The sequence below is a fragment of the Armigeres subalbatus genome, chromosome 2 (genome assembly GCF_024139115.2).
Source record: "Armigeres subalbatus isolate Guangzhou_Male chromosome 2, GZ_Asu_2, whole genome shotgun sequence".
Classification (NCBI taxonomy): Eukaryota; Metazoa; Arthropoda; class Insecta; order Diptera; family Culicidae; genus Armigeres; species Armigeres subalbatus.
In genome coordinates this window covers 428,737,600-428,750,468 of record NC_085140.1, presented here as the reverse complement: position 1 = coordinate 428,750,468, position 12,869 = coordinate 428,737,600, and the positions used below count along the sequence as shown (strand labels likewise).

Sequence of the window (12,869 nt, the reverse complement as noted above, 5' to 3'; positions counted from 1 at the left end):
ACCTTTTGTCATAGATTCATCTACGACACCATATGCAGTAATTTCGTAATATATTGTTACTATACAGTTTTTTATAATCTATGTTTGATTTTGTTCTAGAAGAAAATGGTAATTGAATGTGGCTGTCCATCAACAGATATAGTAACAATACTGGCTACCACAAAAGTTCAACTCAATGGACGCAGTGGTTCTACGCCCCAACAAAAAACAATACTGAATGAAGCTATGATATAATCATGTATCCTCTGGAGCTAATCATATTTCGTTGCGATTCCACACATACATTGCAAAACCGTATCGTTCAATGATAAAACTATGTTAAGCGTTTTTCTTCTGCAATAAGTGTGTGTATCTTTTGAAAGACGTACGACTGTCATGTTTTGTTTTGATGTGTTTAATGCTGGGTTTTCTCAAACAAGTCTTTATGTTTGTGCAGAGTAATTAGTTTGTTGCGCCATTAAAAAGGTAAGAATATTATCAAATTTGTCTGCTAAAAAAAGCAATTTCTAACAAAATAAATAATTCATCCTGTTGTTTCCCACAGTTTCCTGCAGTTTGAAGAAAGGGATGCGGCTGCCCAGGTACTGATGCAAAAATGATACCGCATCGCGTCGCAAGAAACACAAACGGCAGGAAGTTTTTACCCGAGGAACTATGATGCTGTAGTTTAGTGTCCGATCGATGCCAATCGAAGATGAAGGTGAGGTGCCTCATTTTGAAGCTGGATATTAACAAGGACCGCATGAAGACGCGGGAACGCAGTACCGCTGGATGACAAGCAACTCTGTTCAAGGTGAAAAGCGAATATACCAAGAAAACGGCTGCGGTTTTCGTCGTTGTAAACAGGTATCAAACTACCGGTTTCAAAAAATTATGCTATTGCTTCTATTCAAGTATATATAATAAAATATCCAATTACTTTAATCAGGAACATTCCGCCTTTCATACTAGTGATGTTTGTGGATAATAAAGCATAATTAGCATGTTGCATATTTATCGTGTTTTCATCACAAAAAGGAAAAAATACCAATGGTTGCTCCTACTAATTAAAGATAAGAGATACGGTCCATCGATTTTATCCATATATCATTTTACTGTATCTATATTATAACCTATGCTGTTTTATCGAAAAACGAGGATTGTAAGTGAACCATAGCATATATTGTGCATCGAAAAAAATGTACTGGAAAACAGCCTATTTTGTACAGTAATTATACTTAACCGCCCATTACTCATATGGTTGATTTGCCAAACACAGTATACTATACAGTAAAAACCATTTCTGTAGAGGTTGGTTTATCATCCTTTCAAACTACAAACTGAATAGTAGAAGTAACGTAATTTATTATTAGCAATGATCTGAGAGATGGTCCAATTATAGTCCAGAATTATGCGGGAGGGCAATTCCAATAAAAAAATCCAAGAGATTCTGGAAGAAATCCTAAAACCCTTAAACTATTCTGTGAACTGCTAAAGATACTTAAAAGAACTCAATGATTGCTAGGGAACTCCCGGGAAATCTTCCAGGGATCCTAGTTGAATTTCCAAAGCAAATCATATAGGGGAACTGCTCGTGGATTTCATCTCATGGCTCCGATGTTCATCCCATCAAAAACAAAGCAATGGAAAGATTTTTGATTTATTTTAATATTAAATTTTATGATTTTGAAAAGAAACCACGAAATTGATGCCGTATTCCTTTCTTTCGCGATGAGATTAATATATGTTCAGTGAGATGGAGATCGGAACAGTTTCCCTATGATGAACGACAGAAGAGCGAAACTTGCGGGAGATTTTCTGGAGGAACTCCTTGAAGAACATACTAAACAATTATTAAAAGAACCTTCTGAGTTCTCTTCTGAGGGATTCCTGAAAGACCTCCTCCTTGAATAACTTTCACAGAAAATCCATAAATATTATGGGCTCTAGCGGGCACCGTTGTGTATCGAGCTGATCTATTACTGTAGTTACTTCTATTTCCCTTCGTATTTGATTATATACGCCGAAATGAATCGCCTGCTTTGAGCGTGCTTACAGCGACACACTAGGAGTTAACTTTCTGAAATCAGTATGGCGAAAGGCATCTAAGGTTCGATTTCTCAAAATTAAGCACTTTCATCAAAAAAATATTTGGTGGGCATGGTAGCGGACACCTTCCTAGCCTACATAATCGGTACCAAATAGTTTTTCATGAAAAGTTTCTTATTTTGAGAAAACCCGCGTTAGATGACTTTCACCATACAAATTTCTGGCGGTTAACTCTTGCTGACTATTTTGCGCATATACTATAGCGCCTGGACGTGACAGCGGCGGGAAGAAAATCAGCCACTGCCAATAATTCATTGCTGCTGAAAAAGAAATACAGATTTTCAGTCGGATTTTCTGCAATTTTTATCAACACTAAAGTGACGTTTCACCTTGCGTTTCACAGAATATCAACCCTGTATAGAAACTTAGCAACCCAATATGGGGAGCTAAATTTGGAAACTCACGGCTAATTTCGAGTTGCGTTCTCATTTTACATTCCCTTTTATATACTACCGGTGTAGAAGTGGGTCGCTATATAGGGCCCGGAAATAGCGATAGGGACCCAGATGGCAACCGTTTAATTGTTTGACGAAAATCGTGGATACTAGACATATCATGAAATACTTACTATTGCGAGACGGTGCGTGACATTATCGCAAAGTTTAGAGTTACTTGCCTCTTGGTTCTGACGGTTTTGACCACCGTTAGAGATATGCGCCGATCCGCAAATGTTCGGCGGCAGCGTTTGTCATAATTTTTGGTCGGCGGCGTTTTCGGCGTCAAGGCGAATACCATTTCGCCACCGGGAGGTTTGGAAAATGACCACGTTAAGCCACATGGGAGGAGGGAGGGTGTTGCCCTCGAACCACGTGTTTTTTTTTATACGAAAAGCTTTTGGTGAATAACAATAGCGGTGTAAAAATACAAATCATTAAACGCAAAGCGCATCTTAGGACCGATGCCCACGTAGCGTCTTTTCAACTCAGCGTTGAAAAGACGTAGGTGTGCATCGAAAATAACCGGTAACGCAGCGTCGGTCGCAACGCCGATGCATATCGGCGTTATTTGACCATCTTAGCCTTAGCCTATTTCAAAAATAAAACCGAAACAACAGGTTGCGATTCAGTCTCAATTTCAATAAAAAAATTGGATAGGAAAAATGGGAAAATATTTTTAAAAAAATCCGTCGCGCCACGCCACCGCCGCAGATGGCTTTTAGCATCACGCCGCCGACAATTTTGCATTAGCGGACTGCGGCTACAATTTTGAAAAATGTTCATGTTTTTACAATAATCCAAGAGAAAAACCTCAAAATAATTTCTTATGGATATTCAGGAAAAATCCAGTAAAGAAATTTCCTGTAAAAACTTTGACATTACTTCATACAATCCTGATAAAATGCTGGCATGATTTTAGAACAATTCTCTCTGAAAAATTTTGCTTGGAAATTTTGCTACAAATTGTTAACGAAAAAAAAACAAAACATCTCCAGCGTAAATTCCGAAAAAAAATTTCAACGATAATAAATTAGCACTTTTAAAAGCAAAAATTGCAATTGTGAAATAAGAATTTTCCATAAAGAAATCAAAATGTTCCACGAAAAAAAAAATACAAAATTTTCATGAATAAATCAATATTAGCAATAAACAATTACAAACATTTTCACAAAATAAATATTTTTTCTCCACATAATCTTTATGCACTGGATTCTGTCTTTACACGATTTACATTTTCTCAATTTGCCACTCATCCTAAATGTTTAACGCACATTAATTATCATGTGATTTTTCATTGATTTATTCTATTTTTTTTGAAACATGTTTCGAAGAGTTTGGTAGCAAATTGAAGTCACACGATCTAAAATACGAGCGAAAAAAATCGTGTAAAAACAAAATCCTGTGTATAATAAAAATGAGTTGAGATTTCCTTCCTGACAATTTAACTCGGGAACGGGTTGACCGATTTGCAAGATATTTCCCTAGTCGATTCGTTTTGGGATCCGCAAGGTTTGTATATAAATACAAAAAGTTGGTGAATTTAACGGGGAAATGTAAAAAGTCATTAAAATACAATTTTGGGTCAGCTGTTGAGGAAAACAAAACAAACGCACGCAAATTGATCTAGAGTGCGGTGCTGCAAATAGTTCATTGTGACATTTGCAACACCTGGGCAATGCTGGGTTTCTTTCACATCAATAAAGAGCAATAAAAAATAAGAAAGAAAAGCAATCAAATTGAAAAAATTTTCCATGAGCTTCAAACGCTTTTAAAGAAGGGGTAATTTATGGAAAAATGCTTTATTTTATTGCTTTTTTATATTTTTTAATAGAAAATTTTCTTTTTTTTTTAATGCCCCTTATTGATTTTTTTGTGGAAAGGTTTTAATTTAAGGTAAAAAAAAACATTTATTTTGTTAAAAAATTTGTAATTATTTTTTTCTAATATTGATTTATTTATGGAATGTTTGGATATTTTGGAATATTTCTAAACCATTACAATTTTTTCTCGAAATTTTTATAACATATTCGCGAGTCCACATTTTTTTTGTATCCTCCTGATGCATCGAAGGTGTGTGAGTTCTAGATATACTGATACCTAATACACATTACAACTTTATAACATAATCAGAATCTTCGAATTCATGAAAATTTATAATTTCCATGCTAGGTTTAGTTTGATTTTGAATCATTTAAAAATGTCCATCTTCAAAATTGATCGGATTAACCATATGTTTTAGTTATATAAGGTTTTTTTAAAAAAAATTTTGTACTTGAAAAAAACCACGTGGTCAAAGGGGGGGGGGGTCTGCCAAATGACCACGATAAACCACATAGGGGGAGGGGGGTTGAAAATCTTCAAAAATATGACCACGTGGTTTCTGGATGGCTCCAAATTTTTAAGGGATATTCTTCGGAATTTCCACAGAAAATGTCACTTGCTGAACAAGTAATACGGCCAAAAATGTCGTCCAGGAGGGTTTGTGGCCTTTTGGTCCTTCTCGTCGATTGACGAAAGTCGTTGGGTGGAAATTAGGGCGAAACGGTTAAAAGGTCGAAAACGGTTTTGCCAAAAAAAGGCATTTGGCTGAAAGTGACATACCGGCGAAGTGGTCATACGAACCACGAACTGATAATTTGGCTGAAAAGGTTGTTTTCTCCAACAGATCATTTGTCCGAAATTGGCGTTTGGCCAAAAATGTCGTTAGGCCGAACGGGCCCAAAGTCTGAAAATGTCATTTGCCTTATCGTCATATGAACAGACATATAACCTCATTCGGCTAAATGGCCCTTTCTGCTAAATGAGCATTTCGACCAAGCGATATTTTTGGGCCCGATGAACTTTTCGGCCAAACGAATTTTTCGGCTATATGAGCAGTTCGGCCCAACGAAGCGGGCTTGGTAGTCATATGGCTACTGCTTCTGCCTCATACGCAGGAGGTCGTGGGTTCAATCCCAGGTCCGTTCCATTCTCCTACTTTGTATCTTTCTCTTTATTTCTCATGTTATAACAATCGCTAGAACTGGAAATGGACTTCCATACCCGTTTCCATTACTATTCCTATACCTTCAACTTGAGTATTCTAACAGTAATCTGCTAGAATTGGAAATGAACTATAGAGCTCGTTTCCCACATCCAATTAGAAATTCCATCAGTTACCTTCTCCTATCTATCACATTGGCAGCTCGTTAACCAAGACGGACCTCTGCCTCTCCAACCTAACCCAGAAATTCCAACAAATTCCGCATGAACTCGTGGCAAGTGCAGAGGTATATTCGGCTTGCAGTGGGCGAGTGATTGCATCATCATTTCCTCCCCCTTCCCTACATTGACTTGCATTCTGACGTGGCAGGCGCCAGTATGACCGAACAAATGAGATCACCAGTACTTGTACATTGAAGATGTGTGCTAGTCCCAAGCAAACATCTGTTGGTTCCCTGTGCAAGAACAGCTGATCTGGTCATAATGGAGTAGCAACTACGAGCAGTCAATCAAGCTCAAGCTCAAGCTATATGAGCAGTTCGGCCAAACAACACTTTCGCCCTATAACCATTGATATGTACAGTCAGTCTAAGCTAAGCTATGCTAAGCTATAACCATTTCGGTCAAATAACATTTTAGGTCAGATGGCCCTTTTTGCCAAACGACCATTTCGTCCAAAACGTCATTTTGTGCTAAATGACATGTTACACCAGACTACTTTTTCGGCCAAATGACCTGTTCTGAAAAACGACATTATTGGCCATACGGCTATCTCTCCCAAATTATTTTCGATCAGACGAGTTTCGGTCTAATGATTTGTTCGGCAATGACATGTCCGACCAGCTTTTGGCTTTATGACCTTCGATCAAACGGCCCTCTCCCTTAAAAATTTTGGCTTCAAAGTGAAATTCTTTGGGTTTTAATGAGAAATCCTTGAGAATTTCCACAGAAAATTTATTGAAATTTACAAAGGCCTTTCAAAAGAAATTGTTCAAAATTTGCACGGATATTTTTTTTAAAGTTCATGGGAAATTGTTCGGAATTTTCTGGAAAGAGCACCTAAATTATCCATAAATTCCACGGTAAGCTTTTCCAAATTTTTAACGGAAATGTACTTAGGATTTGAATTGCAGTACTTTCGGCATTTCTGAAGCAATTCATTAGATTTCGACGAAAAATTCTTCGGAATTTCCATTGAAAGTTCTTCTTAGTTTTTATGGAAAGCTTTTTCGAAATTTCAACGAAATGCCAAATTATAAAATTTTATTGCAAAGCATCATTTCAATGACATTAATAGAATGGAATGTTTCATTTATTCAAACTAAGACCAGTGTGGTCTCTGTAGTGATCTTTTGGAAAATACGGATCATCCATTTCATCGTGATGACAAGCACAATTTTTCTTACTATGAGTGTGGAGCTGGTGTTGTAATTCATACATGGCCCACCTGTGGTGGTTAGCCATTTCTTTCATATAAATATTCATGAGGAACATTCGGTGGCATGACGCAGAGCCTAAAATATTCATCTACATGAAGCAACTTCGGTCCAAATTTTGACAAACATCGCATGAATATTCAAAACATAAAATAACATTGTCAGACGATTACTCCACCAATTCATTCATTCGACTGTCACTGAGTGTGCTTACTATGTGCAGAAAAAAATATAATTAGCATGGTTTATGTTGATGTTTACCGTTGAAAGTGCCTCGCGGATCAAAGTCAGATTCAGTTCTATGTGACAAATGACTTTACTCATTTGAAACGTGTTTAGATTTCAGATAATTTATCAATTTGTAAACTGTGCATAAAAATTCAATGACTAATATTCAACCGAATATTGACAGTTCAGAGCCGACTATGAATGTGTCTGGAAGTGAGCTGACAAGTGAAGAAAGGTGGATTGCACCAAAAAATTTCGATTATTTTACACTCTGGACATGAGTCTCAATACCAACGCCGTACTCAGAATGAACTTACAAATGTTTCTAAAAAAATTGGTGCTTTGAAATGAAGTTCATGAATTTGCCTTTTTTATGAATGTTTGATTTTGGATCCGTTAGAAAAGCGAGAAAGGCACTATCACCACTAAGTGGAATAATTTGGCTTTTTGATATAAATTTGGCACATATTGGGTGCGTTACGACTGCGTTTGCCTTGATTTTGTGTTATTTATGTTGTGCCAAACATAGGCTGACCATACGTACCGTATTTAACGGGACAGTACCGTTTTTCAGGCCTTATTGTACTGTCCCGTCGTAATCTAAAAAATCCTCATTTTGTCCCGTTTTTTCATTGAACTAAAAAAACTTCAAATTTTTTTTACAAACAAATTCAAAATTTTTAGCTGAGATTAAAAATATACAACAAATGCACGAAAACCACCAAAAAAGGATGAGATGTTGAACTGCGTCATGCTGTGTATGTTTTCGTAAAACAAATGCTATGTATGCTGTTATGTATTTTCCAGTAAACCAGTTATTTCCAGGTTTTCAACAATCAATGAAAAGAAAGTGTTCTTCCGGATTCTTCCGTGATAAATTAATTATGTTGAGTGGAATGTCTTTCGAGATATTTTTTTCATACCGTTTCATTTAATTTAATATTCTGGTCTGATTAGCCTAGCCAAACACGACTAATATTTTACCCTTTGTATGATGGATAAATATATGACTCCGGATAATCGAGCCATTTTCTCCGGTTAAACGAGTCTCCGGACAATCGAGTCCGTCTTGTATTCATTTAAAAATATAAGAAATTAGTGCATCTGAGCCAGTATTATTAGGGACTGTTCACGAATCACGTAACGCTAAAGGGAAGGTAAAGATTAAGCAGAGCGTCACGGTTTACACAAAAAAAGAGTCTGCAATACAAAAAGATGAACTTGGTTGTGGGGGGAATATAATTTCCAAAATAATCGTTTCCAAAATTTCCAAAAATCCATCGTTTACACCGTAACATTAGGAAGACTACGGTGGGCCGAACCGTCGACAGAATGCGGGAAATAAGGCACAAGAAGGCGAATTGTTTAGTGAGCAAGGTGGATACGCAGAATACGTGGATAATGCGTGGCTTCGATTCTTCACATTTTTATGGACATTCTTCGGAATTTACACTGAAAAGTATTTGAATTGCTTGAGTCTCTCTACATCTAAACTCTTAAGGTCACTCCTAACGGAATCCAAGTTTCAAAGTGCTCGCGATTTCGGGGACACACCACTCGATACGAAGACGGCGCACAACTGTCATTTTTGTTGATTTTGCTTTGCTGCGTCGCAGCATGCGTGAAATAATAAAAATGACAGTTGTGCGTGCGTTGCTTCCGTATCGAGTCGTGTGCCCCCGAAAACGCGAGCACTTTGAAACATGGATTCCGTCAGGAGTGACCTTAAGAGTTTACATCGAATACCTCGATTTTTTTCTGCATTCCCGGGGGAAATTTTTCAAATTAATTTATCGTATTTTCCACAGGAAATTTATTGTCCAGCATGATTGTACTCGGAAAAAATGCGACACTTTTGGGTGTAACTTTTTATCGCGGTGGTAGAAGGAAATTTTGGGTAATACAAGTTTAGAGTGTTATGTTTATGTGTGCAAAATTTGATCGTGATCTGCCAAGTAGTTTTCAAGATGCATTCGAAACAAGAAGAGCTTGGAATCCACTATTCCGCCGTGTCCCGCGTTGTGAAGTTGTTCCAGGAGACGAAGACCATTTAGCGACGCACTGAAAGCGGCCAAAAACCGAAAACGGAATACCCAGAGAAGGCGCGAAAGATAAGGCAGTACTGTAAGAATAACCCGAGCCTTTCCACCCGAGACGTGGCCAAAAAGGTCAATTCGTCGAAATGGTTCGTCCAACGGTTGTAACGAACGACTTGCTGTACCGTCCGCATTCGTAGATCGCCTGCCACAACAGGAACTTCTTCGCGAACTTGTCCATCTTTCTCTTCCGGAACTTTTCCTGAACCTCTATGCGGGACGTACCAACAAAAAAACTCCAGGCCGGGGATTTGTTTGGTGTCCGTCTTGATGAATGTCTCGTCCTCCATGACATACATCACGGTACAGCTTCTGCGTGCGCAACTTGGCCACGGCAGGCGATCTGCGAGTACGGACGGTGCAGCAAGCCATTCGTTACAACCAGCATCATAAACGGGCAGATTTATTGAGAAGAATGCTTGCAGAAGCGCTTGCTGCCCTTCCTTCGTTCTCACCGTGATTTCACGCTGTTCTGGCCGGATCTCGCTCCGTGTCATTACGCCAAGCCTGTAATGGATTGGTACGAAGCGAAGGGCCTTAATGTGGTCTCAAAGGAGGCGAACCCGCCAAATACACCAGAACTTCGTCCGATCGAAAAGTTTTGGGCGATAATGAAGAAGAAGTTGAAGAAAAGCGGAAAAACATTCAAGCATCAAACATGAAGCTTTGAAGAAAAACTGGGAGAAATTGTGTAAGGAAGATGGGCAAAGCCTCGCTCAAGATCTCATGAGCAGTATTAAGATAAATGTACGAGTATTCAGCTTGGGGGAGGAAATTCAATAAATTAATTATGCAAAAACATAGTTAATATTAATAGTTAATATTAACAGTCCCTGGAAATTTTAGAAGTATCCGATTTAAAATGAATTTTTGGTGAACATTTTTGTATGTATCATTTTTTCCGAGTCCAATCTTATTAAGGAATTTTCTTCAATAATTTCTGAGGCAATTCTTCATTTCTTCGGAACTTCCAAGGTGGATTTTTATGATTTTTCATGTAAAACTAATTTAATTTCCAAGGAATTTTCCCATGAATGTCTTCTAAATTTTCTTGGGAACTACTGCCTTCGGTAAATGCATTAAAACCTAATAATAGGAATAGATGTTGACAAATATTTACCATAAACATGTGAGATTACTTGAAAATTGCAAATTAAAATGCAAATGATAAAAATTGATTTTAACCGTAAAATTGTCTTTTAAAATGTTGTGAAAAATCGCAATAGCTTCCCAGGGTAGAAATAAAAGTAAGTACGTAAATAAATGTTGATGAAGTATCTTGTCTTGCTAAAATAAGGATGCGTTTTTTTTTCATAACGCACCCGAAATACATAACGGTGAACAAACCTACGGCTTCACGGTACATCATTTTCTATGACAGAGGTAAAGATGTCAACACAACTTAGCTGACAAACACATCTGGCAGTAATTCAAATCGCCTTGACGAATCAATGGGATATCCAATTGAGATATTCACAGCTACCATTTTATCAATTATCACCCTGTCGTGAAGTTTATGTAAACCTAATTAAAAAAGTAATTACAACTGCCACAATTTAGCACTTCATTTTTACCTGCTCCCTTGGTGATATTCTCATATTGACTGGAAAATGACACCACTAAGCTCGTCATCCTATTGCCGATTAACAGCCAACTCCGCCAACTCGCCACCCGTACCAAACACTTCAATCACAGAACGCACTACTCGACCGACTACCGACTGGTAACAAATCGCCAAGCGTAACTTCTAGGCAGCACGTGCACAGGTCAGCACTTCTTCCACACCAACAACGACCAATAACCTAAGACAAACAACTTTCGTTTTCTGCGAGCATCCGCACGCCAGCGAGCATCAGCTAAGACTGCAACGCATTTCCCTGCAAGGCTGACCAGAAAACTTGCGCACCCGCCACCGACCTGACCGACACTGTCTATAGGCACTCAAACTCACATCGCACGCTCGATCGGCGATGATTGGGGTTCGTTCCTGGGGGGAGAGGAGCCATTTATTGTTTGGGGCCATTTCAATGCTAAACCGTTCGATGGCGACGCTGCCGCCGACCGTCGCCGCATCGTGTACTTGGTACTTAGACTTGGGTCATAAGCAGGACGCGCGCGCTCTTAAAGTCAGTGTCAGAGCCACCGAGCACCGGCACCGGTTGATGATGGCCGTTTACACCGCGGTGGACATACAAGGAAGCAAAAAAAGGGCAGCACAAGGCACGAACAAATTTGAATATTTTTTGTTTGCTTCATCATTTTGTTGTTTATTGGCAGGTGTTTATCTACCATCTTATATAGAGTTGGCGATAGAACTAGTTTTAGCAAAACTCTTCGAATTCCATTTACCATATAATATTTCTGTTGCATATCATTAAGGAATGAATAGGTAAATTTTCATCCGGTTGAAACTTCTTCCATAGAAAGTTCTGACGTAATCAGTTATACAATCAGGAGGTCGCAATGGGAAATGCTTGCGCCATTACTGTAGTGTAGATTTGTCCTCGATCGATTAATCAACACAATCGTCTTCTGTTACGAGTTAATATCTTCTCACTCAAGATACAATCTCAGCTTCTGATCATCTTCATCGGTATCGTGCGTAGTTTAATGTGCAAATGCTTGTCTGTTATGTATCAACAACCGGCATTTAGCGGAGGCTTGTTCTGTACTAACGCAAAAACATGTGATTGGGATAGTTAGAATACGATTATAATTTAAGTTTTTTTGCTGTATCTAATTGACTTTTGTTACGGAATTCACGATAGATTCGAATGAGTATCATAATTAAACAAGACTTATTCGCACGCAGTACGCCTCTAGAATCCCATAATGGGAATGTTTCAAACGGATCATCAAGAAATATATACCGAAATGTACACATCGATCCATTGTTTATCCTAGGTCGAAAAGGCATATATTTTTAAATAGTTGTACATCAATATACTGAAAATAGCTCCACTTGAATCATAAAGCCTAGTACGCTGCTCATACGGAAAGGCTTCACGGAAAAATTTTATCAAATTGCCAAAGAACAACTGATTCCATATGGGATAAATGTAACTTTTCCGTGCGAAATAATGGTACGCAATATTTTTCGTAAGAAAAAATGAAAGCTCTATTTACTTTACCCAGCAGGCGTTAAAAGCGTTACAAATTTCAAGAGCGGAATCATTCCACGACCATTCCGTGCCCTATCTATTTGCACAGTACTTTTCAGCATCGTACTAGCCTGAATTCGTTAACCATGAACAGCTTTCTAATGCGCGTTTCAAATGGACTCGAGAATGCCCCTGAAACTCGAACTACGCACATCACCCGATCCATCGTCGTTATGTCCAACCGTATCAGTTTATCCGGAAATCCGTGTTCATGAATTAGCTCTCTCGATCAATTGTCGCATATACTGCTGTTCGGCCACATTGAGAGTTAACGTAAAGTCAATGTCAACTTCTCTCCACGAACAGCCCAGATAGCCGTGTGATGTCGGCAGCTGGACATCTGGCAAGGAATAACGCTACGGAGTGCCTTTTCCAGTGGTAAAAGTCTACCATACCCCTAATTCTCGGTGTGACACGGCTTATGGGCCGTCCAGAAACCAC

The 12,869-nt window shown here is 38.4% G+C and overlaps 1 protein-coding gene across 1 annotated transcript in view; it reads right to left on the bottom strand.

The window, feature by feature from the left end:
* LOC134217913 (elongation of very long chain fatty acids protein AAEL008004) overlaps positions 1-11,185 on the bottom strand; it is a 33,696-nt gene extending 22,511 nt beyond the window's left edge. Inside the window, exon 1 of the mRNA XM_062696750.1 lies at positions 10,842-11,185. Within this exon, the coding sequence (XP_062552734.1) occupies positions 10,842-10,899 (58 nt within the window). The 5' untranslated portion in view covers positions 10,900-11,185. The remainder of the gene's footprint in view (positions 1-10,841) is intronic.
* Positions 11,186-12,869: the final 1,684 nt, after the last annotated feature.